Source organism: Phodopus roborovskii, unplaced genomic scaffold (genome assembly GCF_943737965.1).
Source record: "Phodopus roborovskii unplaced genomic scaffold, PHOROB, whole genome shotgun sequence".
Classification (NCBI taxonomy): Eukaryota; Metazoa; Chordata; class Mammalia; order Rodentia; family Cricetidae; genus Phodopus; species Phodopus roborovskii.
The window spans coordinates 3342742-3356587 of NW_026126622.1; the positions used below are offsets into that span (position 1 = coordinate 3342742).

A 13846-nucleotide genomic window follows, 5' to 3' on the forward strand; every position below is an offset into this window, starting at 1 on the left:
GGTTTCATTTCTTTGCAGTGCTACAAAGCTCTCGTCACTATTTGAAATGCTACTATATGAGCTCTTGGAGAATAAGCCATTACCTCCAGTCCTCTGGGGTGAACTCAGATCTGGAGACCTGGATATATATGTTGTTCTGATTTCAAGGACCAACCCTGACCAAGCTAGGCAGTAACTGTGGGTGTGTTCAAGGTGCTGAACCTAGACACATGACATCCATCATGTAAAACATGGGCAGTCAGGTACATACCTCATAGGTAGTCATTAGTACATGGTAGCAAGTGCTGGATGTGGTCCCAGGAGGTGCCTTTACATAGTGACATCAGTTTAAGTACAGTCAGGGAGAGGGAGTGGTAATGACCTTTTTAATAAACTTCTGAATGGTAACAGAGCTAACAGTCAGTTCTAAAAGGTTGTCTACTGTAAAACCAAAGGTTCAGGGTGGCCTTTCTTCCAGTTAGTTTACTCACTCCTCAAGATCACAGACATGTGCCCATCGTGCTTGGCCATCTCACTGTTTTGATTTGTATTTTCCTATTGGCACTGGTGTCCTTTCACATTTGACTACTTTAGAGTTGGTTTTCTTGTCAAGCTTTAGGATCCCTGAGAATTTGGGACTTGGACAAGTAACTTACCTGGTAAGTCTTACTAGAATATGTTCTCTGTTCTGACTTGTCTTACTATGTAGCTCTGGCTAGTTGACTCACAGAGATTTACTAGGCTCTGACATTGTCCTTTTAGGATAGAAGTTTCCAACTTTATATAATCTAGTATCAGTTCTTTCTCTTTCAAGGGTTGTATTCTAGACAGTTGATAAGACTTTATGGGTATAACTTCTGACTTTTTTGGTTTTTTGAAACAGGGTTTCTTGGTATAATAGTCCTGACTGTCCTGGAACTCACTTTGTAGAGCAGGCTAGCCTTGAATTCACAGAGATCTGCCTGCCTCTTCCTCCTGAGTGCTGGGATTGAAAGTGTGCATCACTACCTCCTGGCCCTTTAAACCAACCAGCCTGCCTACCTGCCTGAATTTATTTGTTTGTTTATTTATAACTTCTGACATTTCTGTGAAATGAAATCTCACAGCAAGCTTCCTGTTTCTTTGACTCTTAGAATAGTTCCACACCTCCTGCTATAACTGAGCCTTTGGTACAAGAGTTGTGTTGTAGATGTATTAGTTGGGCTTGATACACCATGGTCATTTGTTGTCTGTGTTTTGATTGATTTTGTTTTTCTGTAGTGGCCTCCATCTGTTGCAAAGAGATGTTTCCTTGATGAGGGGTAAGGACTGCACATATCTGTGGGTATATGGACAAGTATTTAGAATGATGTTACAGATTATGCTAGTTTAGTAAAATAGTAGTTAATAGATTTTTTTCCAAGATACATGAATTCACTAGCCTTAGGTACTTGGCTAGGTTTCCAGTAGCAAGCGTGATTTCCCTCATCAAGTGGGCCTGGAGTCCTTGGTTACCACCAAGGTTTATGTGCCATTGTTACACCTTAGAGCTATTGAGACATGCTGTTCATTGTTTTAGTTTGTAGGCTCCTAACTGGTTATGACAATAGGTTTCTCTCCTCCCTTGGAAGCTTGTGTGGACCTTCTGGTTCCTCCAGATCCCAAGTCCAGAGTACATGGTATCTCCATAAAAGGGACTTAACTTCAATCTTTAGAAGGCATTCAAGGGTAACACCTCAAAAAGGAGCATTCTTATGCTTGATGTTGGGATTTTGTTACATAGTCTATGGCTCTTTTGGGGAGCATTGTCGGCCCAGATAGACTTACTTAAACACATTCTGTGTGTGAATGTGTGTGTGCACATTCGCCCTCTTGTACCCTGCTATTCTACTCACTGTTGCTATGCCCATTCTCACCCCTACCCTGTGGGTCCCATTTTATTTTCTGGTTTTTGTAGCTACTACAGGTTGTTTATTCACATAGGAAGATTTAGATCTAGGAATAGTAAATGAGAGAGAAAGTGCAGTGTTTGTCTTTCTTAGTTGGGACTTATGGTAGATTCATTTTTAGATTTTTGAGCAATGGTTCTTAGCCTTCCTAATGCTGTGGCCCTGTAATAACAGTTCCTTATGTTGTGGTGACCCTGACTGTAAAGTTATTTTTGTTGCTACTTTGTGGCTCTAATTTTGCTTCTGTTAATTAATTATAATGTAAATATTTTTGGAGATAGGTTTTTCAAAGGGGAGACCCACTATTTTTGAAGGTTCTCCAAACTCATTTCTAGAGTGGCTAAACCAGTTTGCACCCTCACAGCACATCAGAGTTCCCTTTCCCCACACCCCTTGTTTGTTGACATTTGCCATTCTGGCTGGGTTAAGATAAAACCTCCAACCTGTTTTCATTTGGTTGCCTGTGTTTTGAAAGCCATTTTTATAGCTTCTCTGGGAATTTGATGCCATAGAATTAAAAAGGTTTTCATTTTTTTAAAGATTTCTTTTTAATTATGTTTATATTTGTGTGTGTTGTATCAGTGTGTTCACACATGAGTGCAAGTGCCCAAGTAGGTCAGGGCATTGGATCTCTTTGAGGCTGGAATTGGAGGCTGTTGGTTGTAAGCTACCCAGCGTGCAGTACACATTCTTAAGTGCTGAACAACCTCTCCAGCCCCAGAATTTTAAGTTGCAATTGAACCTTTCACTTACCAAACACCTACCCCTGCCCCTTCCTCACTCCCCTCTTTCTGTAAAGCTTTCTTTTTCACTTTTGTAAAAGCAAAAACTCTTGGAACTGTAGAGGTAATGTAGAAGTTAAGAACATGTTATAGTTAGGGTTTCTATTGCTGTGACAGAGTACCATGACCAAAAGCAACTTGGGGAAGAAAGGATTTATTTTAGCTTAGTTTGTAGTTCATCACCCAGCCAAGTCAAATCAGGAACTCAAAGCAGAACTAGGAGGCATGAACTGATGCAGACGCCATGGAGGAGTGATGCTTACTGACTTGCTTCCCATGGCTTTCTCATTCTTCAGATATACCCCAGGATCATCTGAGCGTAGGTAGCACCACCCACAAAGGGCTGGGCCCTTCAGCATCAATCACTAGTTAAGAAAATGCTTCACAGGCCAATGTAATGAGGATAGTTTATCAATTTAGGTTTCATCTTCTCAGATGACTCTAGCTTATGTCAAGTTGGAAAAAAAATAATAAAATGAAATCCAGGACAGAACACTTAACTTGTTTTGTAGAAGACCCATGTTTGGTTCCTAGCACCCACATTAAGGCTCATAACCTCTTCTGACCTCTGGGGGGCCCTTCCATGCATGTGGCACATGCACATAAACTCAGGCACACACAACATAAAATATCTTTTCTTAAAAAGGGAGCTTCTGGTTTTGAATTGTAACTGAAGAACCACCCTTCCCCCTTAGACTAGTTTATTGGTGATGACAAGTGGAAACATTAACCTCCCATGGGTCACGCTCAAGACTTAGATATCCAGAATTATAATTCACACATGTATGCACTACTCACACACACATATGCACACATGGGGATTTGTGAGCCTGTACAGGGTAGAAACACTCATCAAATGATAGAAATATTTACTGATGGTTCTGATTTTAGTGTATGAAATTGTAAAGGGAGTTTGTGATGCAAAAGCTGGCCTTTGGCAGCCCCTACAAGCTATCTGGCCATTCCAGTATGCCAATTAAAGAGATAAGCAGAAGAGGCCATGCTGGTGAAAAGGAGCAGATAAAGGAGTTCAGGGTCCTTAAGTCCATTTTGGGGCAATGACATCTCTCTGGGTTTAAGTAGAGGAAGAAAGGATTGCTTGAGGAGACAAGATGCTTCATAAAAGGTGATTGCTTATACTGCACAGTGTGAGTCTGCCCTGTGTGTCTGTTGTTGCAGAAATCCAAGGCAGCTAAGGAGGAAAGGTTGAGGAGATGATTGACAGACAACAAGGCAGAGATTTCCTACATACTTTTAGTTCCTCTGCTGGTGCCAAGTGGAGAGAATGCTTTGGTAAAACCAGCTCCTAAGGGCTTGTTTCTAAATGAAGCAGGGTGCATATCTCTAGTGTATGCTCTGTTTCTAGATTCCAGGCTTGGGAATAGGACTGGGATGTGTCCTGTTCCCTGCCACTTTGTGCTCACAGCCCTCACTCAGTAAGTTTTAAGGTGCAAATGCTGTGTATATATTTTACCTTTTTTTCAATTGGTTGGCTTTGCATTGGGATATAATACTACTTGATAAAATGTATAAACTAAAATAGCACAAAGTAGTTATGTAGAATAAGATTTTATAATAAAAATAGCCAGGCAGTGGTGGCACACACCTTTAATCCCAGCACTCGGTAGGCAGAGGAAGGAGGATCGGGGGTTTGTAAGGAACAGAGATCGGGGCTCTGTGCAGTTTTCTGACTGTAGAAAAGGATTTTCCTAGTCTTAACCACTGTGGAACCTCCACTCACAAAACCTTTTTTTTTTTTTTTTTCATTCAGTGCTCTGCGTGCTGCATTACACAGAGGACTTAAGTTCTACCATTCACGTTTGTTTAACTTTGCCACGCTCAATTCTCAGTGACTTTGAAATGGGCCAGGCTTTAATATTCAGATTTCAGAATTGTGATCTAACCAGTGAGGCTCATGTACACATTTCTCAATTTTTACTGTTAACAGTCCAGTTTAATTCTCATGAAAATTTTAGTTTTATGAATGAAGTCTTTAAAATGCAAAGTATATACTCCTTGAACTTAATTGAACAAAAATTGGCAACACCAACACAAAACTAATTAGGGGAGAACTAATTGGGATGTGTAGGATAACCATACACCCCAGGAGCTTGAGACAGTTCATTCAGTGTGTGCTGGTGGTCTGACATAGGTATTAACAGATGCCTGCTTTCCAAAGTTCTGCTTTGGCACTTGGGAGAGTAGCCCCTGCACCTTGTCTGGACAGCACAGTAGAGCTGACTGACCTGATGAAGGTGTGGGGGAGCTCACCCTGAGGGCATGAGAACCCTGTCCTGTCCCTTGCTCATTGCTGAAAGAGGTGAACCAGTCAGGCAGTGCTGGAGAGCTCACCCTGGTTGTGAGGACAGGGGAGAGCTGTCAGGCTGACCAACCCCGCAACTACCCAGGCCCACTCCAACATCCACCCTGTCTGTGTGATCTGCAAGAGGATGTGAAGGGTCTGACCCTGCAGACCCAAAGTGACAGGATCTCCAGGACACAAGCAACAGCAGGATAATCAAGGGAGTCCAAGTGAAGACCCAGAGTTGATGATGTAGCAGAGACCAGAGGCCTTGAATAAGACCAATGACTGCAACGAACACTTGCAAGAAAGATAAATGGGCGAAAGGGTTTACTGTGTGATTCACCGTGGCACACTGCAGCTTCCATCATGAGATTTTTACTTTTCTTTTCCTTTTTCCTCTTAAATTTTACCCTTCTTGTGGGAAGGGGTCTGTGTAGGCATAGAGGGCAGATACAAAGGGACAGGGAAATGAATGGGATCAAGATACATGATGTGAAAGACACAAAGAATAAGTAAAAAGTTTAAAGTTCTGCCTTGAAGTGTGAAATGAAATGCCTATGCTGTATAAGAATATCAATTTAAATATTTAAAATGTGGGAGTGGCTATTTAAATTTTTGAAATGTTATGTGCACCCTTTGTGTGAGGATGTTGGATCCCCTGGAATTGGAGTTACAAACAGTTGTAAGTTGCTGTGTGGGTGTTGAAACTTGAACCTGGGTCTTCTCAAGAGTAGCCAGTGCTATTAACCACTGAGCCATCTCTCCTATTTAAATTATTTTATCAGTAGTTGTGATGGCTTAATATTGTTTTAAAGCCAATTTTCAGAACAAAGGGTTAAGAGAGTTTGAGTAATGGAGCACTAATCCAGACACTTCCCATCAGGAGCAGTGATAGCCTACTAATATACTGTATTTAATGAGGGCAGTAATGTAAACACTAACAGGAAGTACAAGGGCCTAGCGGGTATGTTGTCATTTGTTGCAGAAGACAGAGGATATTTGTTAATGAGAACTCTAAAAGGTATTTGTATGGAAGATTAGATGTGGGTAGATGATGGCTGTGCCCAGCTGTACTAGAAGTTCCTGGGAACAACATGACCTTGGAATTAGCTTTTCTGGTTTACAGCAGAATGATGTCAACAGGATCAGGATCTTGAGTTATCTTTGATCAGGGAGATGCCTCTGCGGGAGCCAAAATGGTAGCGGTGCTTTGCTGAACAACAACAACAAAAAAAAAAAAAACAAAAAACAAAACAAAAAAAAACTGATTTTCATTAGTTTATTAAGTACATTTTAACTTGTGTTATAGTGTTCTTCTTTTCGGTTTGGCTTTTCAAGACAGGGTTTTCTCTTTGTATCTCTGGCTGTCCTGAAACTCGCTCTGTAGAGTATGCTGGCCTTGGACTCACAGAAATCCTCCTGCCTGTGCCTCCAAAATGCTGGGATTAAAGGTGTACACCCAGCTTAGAGTATTCCTCTTAACATTTCAAATGATGAATTATTGAAGTACTGTGTGATAATAAAATGCTTTTAAAATCTACGTGTGTGTGTGTGTGTGTGTGTGTGTGTGTGTGTGTGTGTGTGTGTTGATATATATGAAGGCCCAAGGTAGACAGACATAGGGTATCTTTCTCAGTCTTTATCTTCTGCCTTGAGGTAGGGTCTCACTGAACTTGGAGCTCATTTTTGAGCTAGTCTTGCTAGCCAGCTTGCCCTGGGGAATCCCTGGCTCTGCCTCCTGAACACTTGACTACTGGTGCCACCACACCCAGAAAGCTTTCCATGGGTCTGGGCACCCACACTCCAGCCTTTGCACTTACGTAGTAAGTGCCTTACTGCTGAGCCCTCTCCCTACTCCTTGTTCATTTTTAAGGTAACTTATCTCTAAAACAGTTTTTTTTTGTTTTGTTTTGTTTTTTTACCTTGTAAGTTTGAAAAACATTTGATAGCCCCTCATTTTCACCACTGAGAATTAAAAGAAGTGTTGCCATTCCTGATGAGGCCTTGTACAGGGTTGAGGTGAGTGTTACGTAGGCTGATTGACTGAATGTGCCATCCAAGCCCATCCCCCAGATCTTGGCATAGCTATTAACATGATTATTTGGAGGCACTAGCCTTCACATGGTGCGTCTTTTTATTTTGTCTGTTTATTTCGCCTCCCTCAGCCTGTGTCAGAGATCAAGGACCTTCCTGAAAGTTAAGCTTTTCCTTAGATTACTCCAGGTACATGTTTCATTCAGTTTATCAGGTGGATGGTACCTTTGGTTGCAACAGCAGTAAGTATACAGAACCAGTCTGAGGATAGACTTGCCTTTTTGTTGTTGTTCACTTTCTCCTCAGTTTCACTTATTTTTTTTTTTTTTAAGATAATTGTTACACAGTATTCCCTCCAGCCAAACCTTTAGAGTTTAATTAGAAGGTCCCTGCAGCAACTTTATTCAACTTTAAAAATTTTCAGTCTGTTTTAATGCTCCCAAAGCCTGTTAGTGACTAGTGTAGTAGGTAAATCCTACCTAGACCCCAGTTACTGAGAAAATAATGCCAAAAGATAGCCTCTAAAACATTTTCTAACGGTGTTTCTCAAAGCATCTGGGAATATGTTATCCTTGCAAGTCTCTAAGAAATGATTGGTCATACAGAGAAAACCAGACACACATGGGAGTGCATTGCAAAAGAGGGTGTCCTTGGCACCCACCTTCCACATGTAGGATGTTGTCTCCTTGACCTTCTGGACTTGTATTCTTTATGCCAGGTACTTAGGGCTTGACCAGACTCATAGGTCCTGGAATTCTGAATTCTGGGTCCATTTTCTATGTTGTTATCTTTCTAGAATGATTATTGCCTTATTATTCCATATTGCGGTTAAATAAGGATCAGGATAAACAAATAGGCTGAATAGATGTTTATTTAGGGAGAAATAACTTACAACCTAGACAGATGAACACCAGGAAATTTAACCCGATCCTCTCTTGTCTGAGTTATGCCAGCAAGAGAGCTTTTCGCGGCTCTCCCTCCAACTTCCTTCCACAGACTTCCTTCCACAGGTCACTTTCGCCCATGGTTCCACCCCCCCAATGGGCGTGGACAGTGCCACAGAAGGACTATCTCACTACAATTTCCCTTTTAGTCTAAAGAAAAGATTTAGGCTTAATACAAAACTATATACAAGACAGTGAATAACAAGGGTGCTCTAAGAAAAGGAAAATCGAGAACAAAATGATCTACATATCTAGTCCCAGGGTGAAGGCATAATGGAGTTTACAATAGAGTTGTCCTAAGCTGGAAAACGTAAGTCTAGTACCTAATATATCTAACTAGGAAGAGAGAATAATAGTTGTGATAGTTTAATCTTCAACCTCATCAAGACCTGAGAAGGAAAATAACAATACTAGAGTAGACAGGAAGTGCGGATGGACAACTTCCAAAAGGTGCAGCAAGGACAGAAACAGCAAGCCACCTGAACAGTCACCCTAGGTCTCACAGCAACGTTGGTACACCCAGTTTTGGCTAAGGCCAAGAGAACTTGACAGACCACAACAACAGCAGGGAGGTAGAATGGCTGTCTTACCCTGACTTGGCAAGGTCAAGCAGTCTTTTATATTTGTCTCCTGTAAGCACATAGGACTGCATGTCCAAATCAGTGGTCAAGGTGGGGGCAATTCTTTGCCCAACAGGCCATTAACTGAGGCGAGAATGAACTCCAGCAGGAGCAACAACAGTGTCCAACATATTTTCGGGAAAGTGTACAGTGCTGTCAGGAGCAACAGTGTCTCATGTCAATGGAGTACTAATATTAAAACATTTAAATGCCATGTTCTGTATGTCTATGAAGTGATTGAAGATTAAGCATCTATATCTGACTAATCTCATAGGTACAGGAAACATGAGTGAAGATAATCTGTAATACTTAGGAATTTAGCTAAAAGACTGATCAAAATTTCCCTGAGTAAAGCAGGAACAAATACTTAAACAATATAACTATTTACATATACATACATGTAAATCCCTAAAATAGAGGTAGAGTATAAGTGTCAAGAAGGGCAGCAAGATAAATATCCCAAATTGTATCAATATACAAAATGTCTTGAATACAAGAAAAGTATACATACATAGAATATGGTAAAAAAAATAATTGTAAAAAAAAAACATTGTAAGTGGAAAGATTTAACACAATAAAACAAAATATAAACTTAATTTTACATAGCTTACCACATAAGAAAGTAGTAAGGAGGAGTCAAGATGGAGAGTCTGGAGAGAACAAAACCGCCATTCCTCCACTCTCGGTAAAACCACATGGAAATACATAGAAATGGGTTAATAATTAAGACAGAGATAGCCGATAAGAAACAAGTAACCGGGCCAACAGCATAATATCAAATACAGAGTCTCTGTACATTATTTGGGGCTGGCGGTGCGGCGACAGGACCAAATCAGTGGCGGAAGGTGGAAAAACCTATACATCTTACAATTCCAGGTTCCTTGGGAGATTTCATTATCTTGAACACATCCCCTTTTTTCTATCTTATGTTTAATTTCAAGGCCTTTTCTTTGCTTGTGTTGTTGCCGTGGTTCTGTTTCCACCTGTCCCAGTGAGCCCTTTACTGACTGCCAGCTGGGCCTCAGCTGGTGCTTTTCTTTCAGGAGTGACTCATTGGTTCCCTCAGTAGTGACCTAGTATTCTAGTAACACTTCCACTGGAGGCCTCTGGATCCATGCAGCTGTTTTAGTGACTAAGAAGGACTCTTCAGGTGCTTTGAGTGATGAGGAATCGGAGTCACTGGATTGTAGCACAAATTTTCGTTGGTCTTAATAGTAAAAAACCCAGAGTCAGATTTTGGGGCAGGGTAGGGGTGGGGACACTGAAAGATCAGAGAAGCAGAGCAGCCATTAGAGAGTTCTCATCTCTACCAATACTCAGACTGCCATGAGCACCTGTCTTCTCCTGCCTGATATCCTCTCTGTCCAGCCCTACCCTGTCTGGAGATCTCTAACATGCTGTCACCTATTCAGAAAGGCTTCTTGTTTTCAGATTTTGGCTTTAGAGTTAGAACTCATTTGAGGAGTTGTGAAGATGGAATCACACTTATGCAATTCTAAACCAGTAGTCTTTTCTTCTCTTAACAGATGCAGCAGCTTTTTTATGAGAATTATGAACAGAACAAGAAAGGGTACATTAGAGATCTTCATAGCAGTAAAATCCACCGAGCGATTACCTTACACCCCAACAAAAACCCACCCTACCAATACAGGCTGCACAGTTACATGCTCAGCCGCAAGATTGCCGAGCTGCGCCATCGCACAATCCAGCTCCACCGGGAAATCGTCCTGATGAGCAAGTATAGCAGCACAGAGATCCATAAGGAAGACCTCCAGCTGGGTTTACCTCCCTCCTTTATGCGCTTTCAAGCCCACCAGCGAGAAGAGATCCTGGAGTGGGAGTTTCTGACTGGGAAATACTTATACTCAGCCACTGATGGCCAGCCTCCCCGGAGAGGGATGGACTCAGCACAAAGGGAGGCCTTGGATGATATCGTCATGCAGGTGATGGAGATGATAAACGCCAATGCCAAGACCCGAGGGCGAATCATTGACTTCAAGGAGATCCAGTATGGCTACCGTCGTGTGAACCCCATGTATGGGGCAGAGTACATCCTGGACCTGCTGCTCCTGTATAAGAAGCACAAAGGGAAGAAGATGACAGTCCCCGTGAGGAGGCATGCATACCTGCAGCAGACCTTCAGCAAGATTCAGTTTGTGGAGCACGAGGAACTGGATGCACAGGAGCTGGCCAATAGAATCAACCAGGACTCTGGGTCTCTGTCGTTCTTGTCCAATTCCCTGAAGAAACTCGTTCCTTTCCAACTTCCTGGCTCCAAGATTGAGCACAAAGAGCCCAAAGAAAAGAAGATAAACATTCTGATCCCTTTGTCAGGGCGCTTTGACATGTTTGTAAGGTTCATGGGAAACTTTGAGAAGACATGTCTCATTCCAAATCAGAATGTCAAGCTGGTTGTTCTGCTTTTCAATTCGGACTCCAACCCTGACAAGGCCAAACAGATTGAACTGATGAGGGATTATCGAGTCAAGTACCCTAAAGCTGACATGCAGGTTTTGCCTGTGTCTGGAGGGTTTTCAAGAGCACTGGCCCTAGAAGTAGGGTCTTCCCAGTTTAATAATGAGTCTTTACTCTTCTTCTGTGATGTTGACCTGGTATTTACTGTGGAATTCTTACAACGCTGTCGATCAAACACAGTGCTGGGTCAGCAGATCTATTTCCCAATCATCTTTAGCCAGTACGATCCAAAGATTGTTTATAGTGGGAAGGTTCCCAGCGACAACCATTTTGCCTTTACTCAGAAAACCGGCTTCTGGAGAAACTATGGGTTTGGCATTACTTGTATTTACAAGGGAGATCTTGTCAGAGTGGGTGGCTTTGATGTCTCCATCCAAGGCTGGGGACTAGAGGATGTGGACCTCTTTAACAAGGTTGTCCAGGCCGGGTTGAAGACATTCAGGAGCCAGGAGGTTGGAGTCGTCCACATCCACCACCCTGTCTTCTGTGACCCCAATCTGGATCCCAAACAGTATAAAATGTGCTTGGGGTCGAAATCGTCAACGTATGGGTCCACACAGCAGTTGGCCGAAATGTGGCTAGAAAAGAATGACCCCAGTTACAGCAAAAGTGGTAGTAATGGCTCTGCCAGGACGGCCTGATTTCAGCCCCCTGGACAGGATGTTTTAATTGCCTAATTTATTTTTCAAAAACTTTTTTGTATGATCAGTTTTTCGAAGTCCATACAAGGATATATTTTCCAAGTGGTTTTCTTACACAGGACTCCTTTAAGATTGAGCTTTTTTGAACAAAAATGTGATCAATGTTTGCCTTTGAACACATCTTGCTGAAATTATGTAGCACCTGCTTAATCCTGACTTGAAACATACCTGATGAACAAAACTTTTGTAATGTTTTTGGCTTTTACTTTTTTACATTCCTTTTCCAGACCCCACCCCCACCCCACCTCACCCCTTTTGTGAACACTCCTAAGAAGTATTATTGTGACAGAAAAACACTGTAACTCTGGTAAATGTTCTGTTGTGACTGTTAACTTTGCACAAATTCTACCTTCCCCCCTTTTTTTTTAAACAAGTTTTTGTTTTATTTTTGTTTTTTTTAAGCCATCTTTGGTTCCAGTCACAAAGTAAGGAGACATGTTAATACTGTATTGTCATTATCTCCAGGACAGCTATCCAAATTGATTATTTCCCCCAAACTGTGTTCTACCCACTGTGGCCACATAGGGGACGGAGGAAAAGCACAACTGTGGCTAACCCACTGCAATTCCCTGTCCTAAACAGACCTGACACTGAAGTCCAGGAAGGGCGTGGCATTCTCTCTGCCCCTGCTCCTTCTCTTTAGAGGGTACAGTATTATTTAGGTGGACAGAGAGTGGCTGTTAGTAGTGTTACGGAAGCAAGCTAAACAGACAAACCCTAATGAAAATGTGCTGGGGGAAATTAGGGCTCTGTTCTCTTGATCCTGTGTTGTGGGTGGAGATAGTCGCTTCATTTTTTAATCACTGTTTTGTCCTATCTTGTTTATCTTAAATACCTTTAATTTATTTAATACCCATTGTTTAGATCTCTTCCATTTTGAGTACTTGTCAGTTACTAGTATTTATGTGTACCATGAGTGTGGTTAGAATGTTTTATTTGCAGTAAAACGATCTCCAAAGATTTCCTTTTGAAAACACTTTGTCCTCATCTTTAATTTTTACATTCCCATCTTACTAAATATTAAGTGTTCTTTTATCATTTTGGTGCTCATGTGTTTTGGGAACAAAAGTGAAATGAGTCTGTTATTACACCAGAATGTTTGTTTTCAACTCACAGATCAAATGTGCCTTAATAATTTGTTTTCATTTAGATGTCAAACAGTTGATAGATTTGCCATTTTTAATATACATTGTTGGAGATCTGCTTATTTGTAAATAGCCTATTGCACATTTGAACAAATAAACCAGTGGACAGTATTTTTCTATTGTACTTTGCAGACCAATTTTGTCTCATTATTTCTGTGTTAGTTGAAGAATTGAATTACATTTGGAAAGTAAAACCCTGAGACACAAACTCACAGGCTTTGTCAGCACTTCTGTGGACTGCAGAACTAACTCTCATTTAGGGGGAACTCATCCCCTCTCCCCATCAACTTATTGACTCATTGTGAAAAACAGGGCTTCAAACTGGGCCTAGACCCTTGTCTGGCCCTGGCTACAAATGCACCCTCATCAAGGGTTAAATAGTGTCCCATGTGGAATCATCAACAATTGATTTCTTGGGGTTTTAGGTTCATTGCAGCCAGAAGGGGGGAATGCACACGGTTGCTATAGAATCCAGAAATCAGAAAGTGCCCTCTGGTGCTATTAGCAAGGTTCCGTGGATGAGAATTGCTCTCTGAGAGAGGTTTCTGCAGTGTGATGACATAGTATGCATAGAATCGCTATAATCTGCCTAGTTGCCATGCAATCTGCAAGTTGTTGGGCTTTCTGTCTTTGTTTTGTTTTAAGTTTGTTTTCCCCATGAGCAATCTTATTCTCCAGTGAGGAAGAGCATCATCCACAACCCGATGACATGTCATGTCTGTGTCCTTGGGTTCTGAACCAGGATGCAGGGATGTGGGGCAGGAACAGGGCAGGAACACTGCCCTGTAAGCAGTGACACATGGTCCTCTGTCCCTATTCTACCATCTCCCATACTTCTTGGTAGCATTGGTCTCCTCAGCTCCCTGACTACCTCCAGGAATGCTAGTGTCCTTTCTCTGTTCCCTGTGATGTCTGCTGGCCCCCAAGTTCAAC

The 13846-nt window shown here is 41.7% G+C and overlaps 1 protein-coding gene across 1 annotated transcript in view; it reads left to right on the forward strand.

Annotated features, from left to right (window-relative positions):
• Positions 1–13037, forward strand: part of Chsy1 (chondroitin sulfate synthase 1) — a 60385-nt gene extending 47348 nt beyond the window's left edge. Inside the window, exon 3 of the mRNA XM_051206468.1 lies at positions 10119–13037. Coding sequence (XP_051062425.1) covers positions 10119–11708 — 1590 coding nt within the window. The 3' untranslated portion in view covers positions 11709–13037. The remainder of the gene's footprint in view (positions 1–10118) is intronic.
• The last annotated feature ends 809 nt before the right edge of the window (positions 13038–13846 follow it).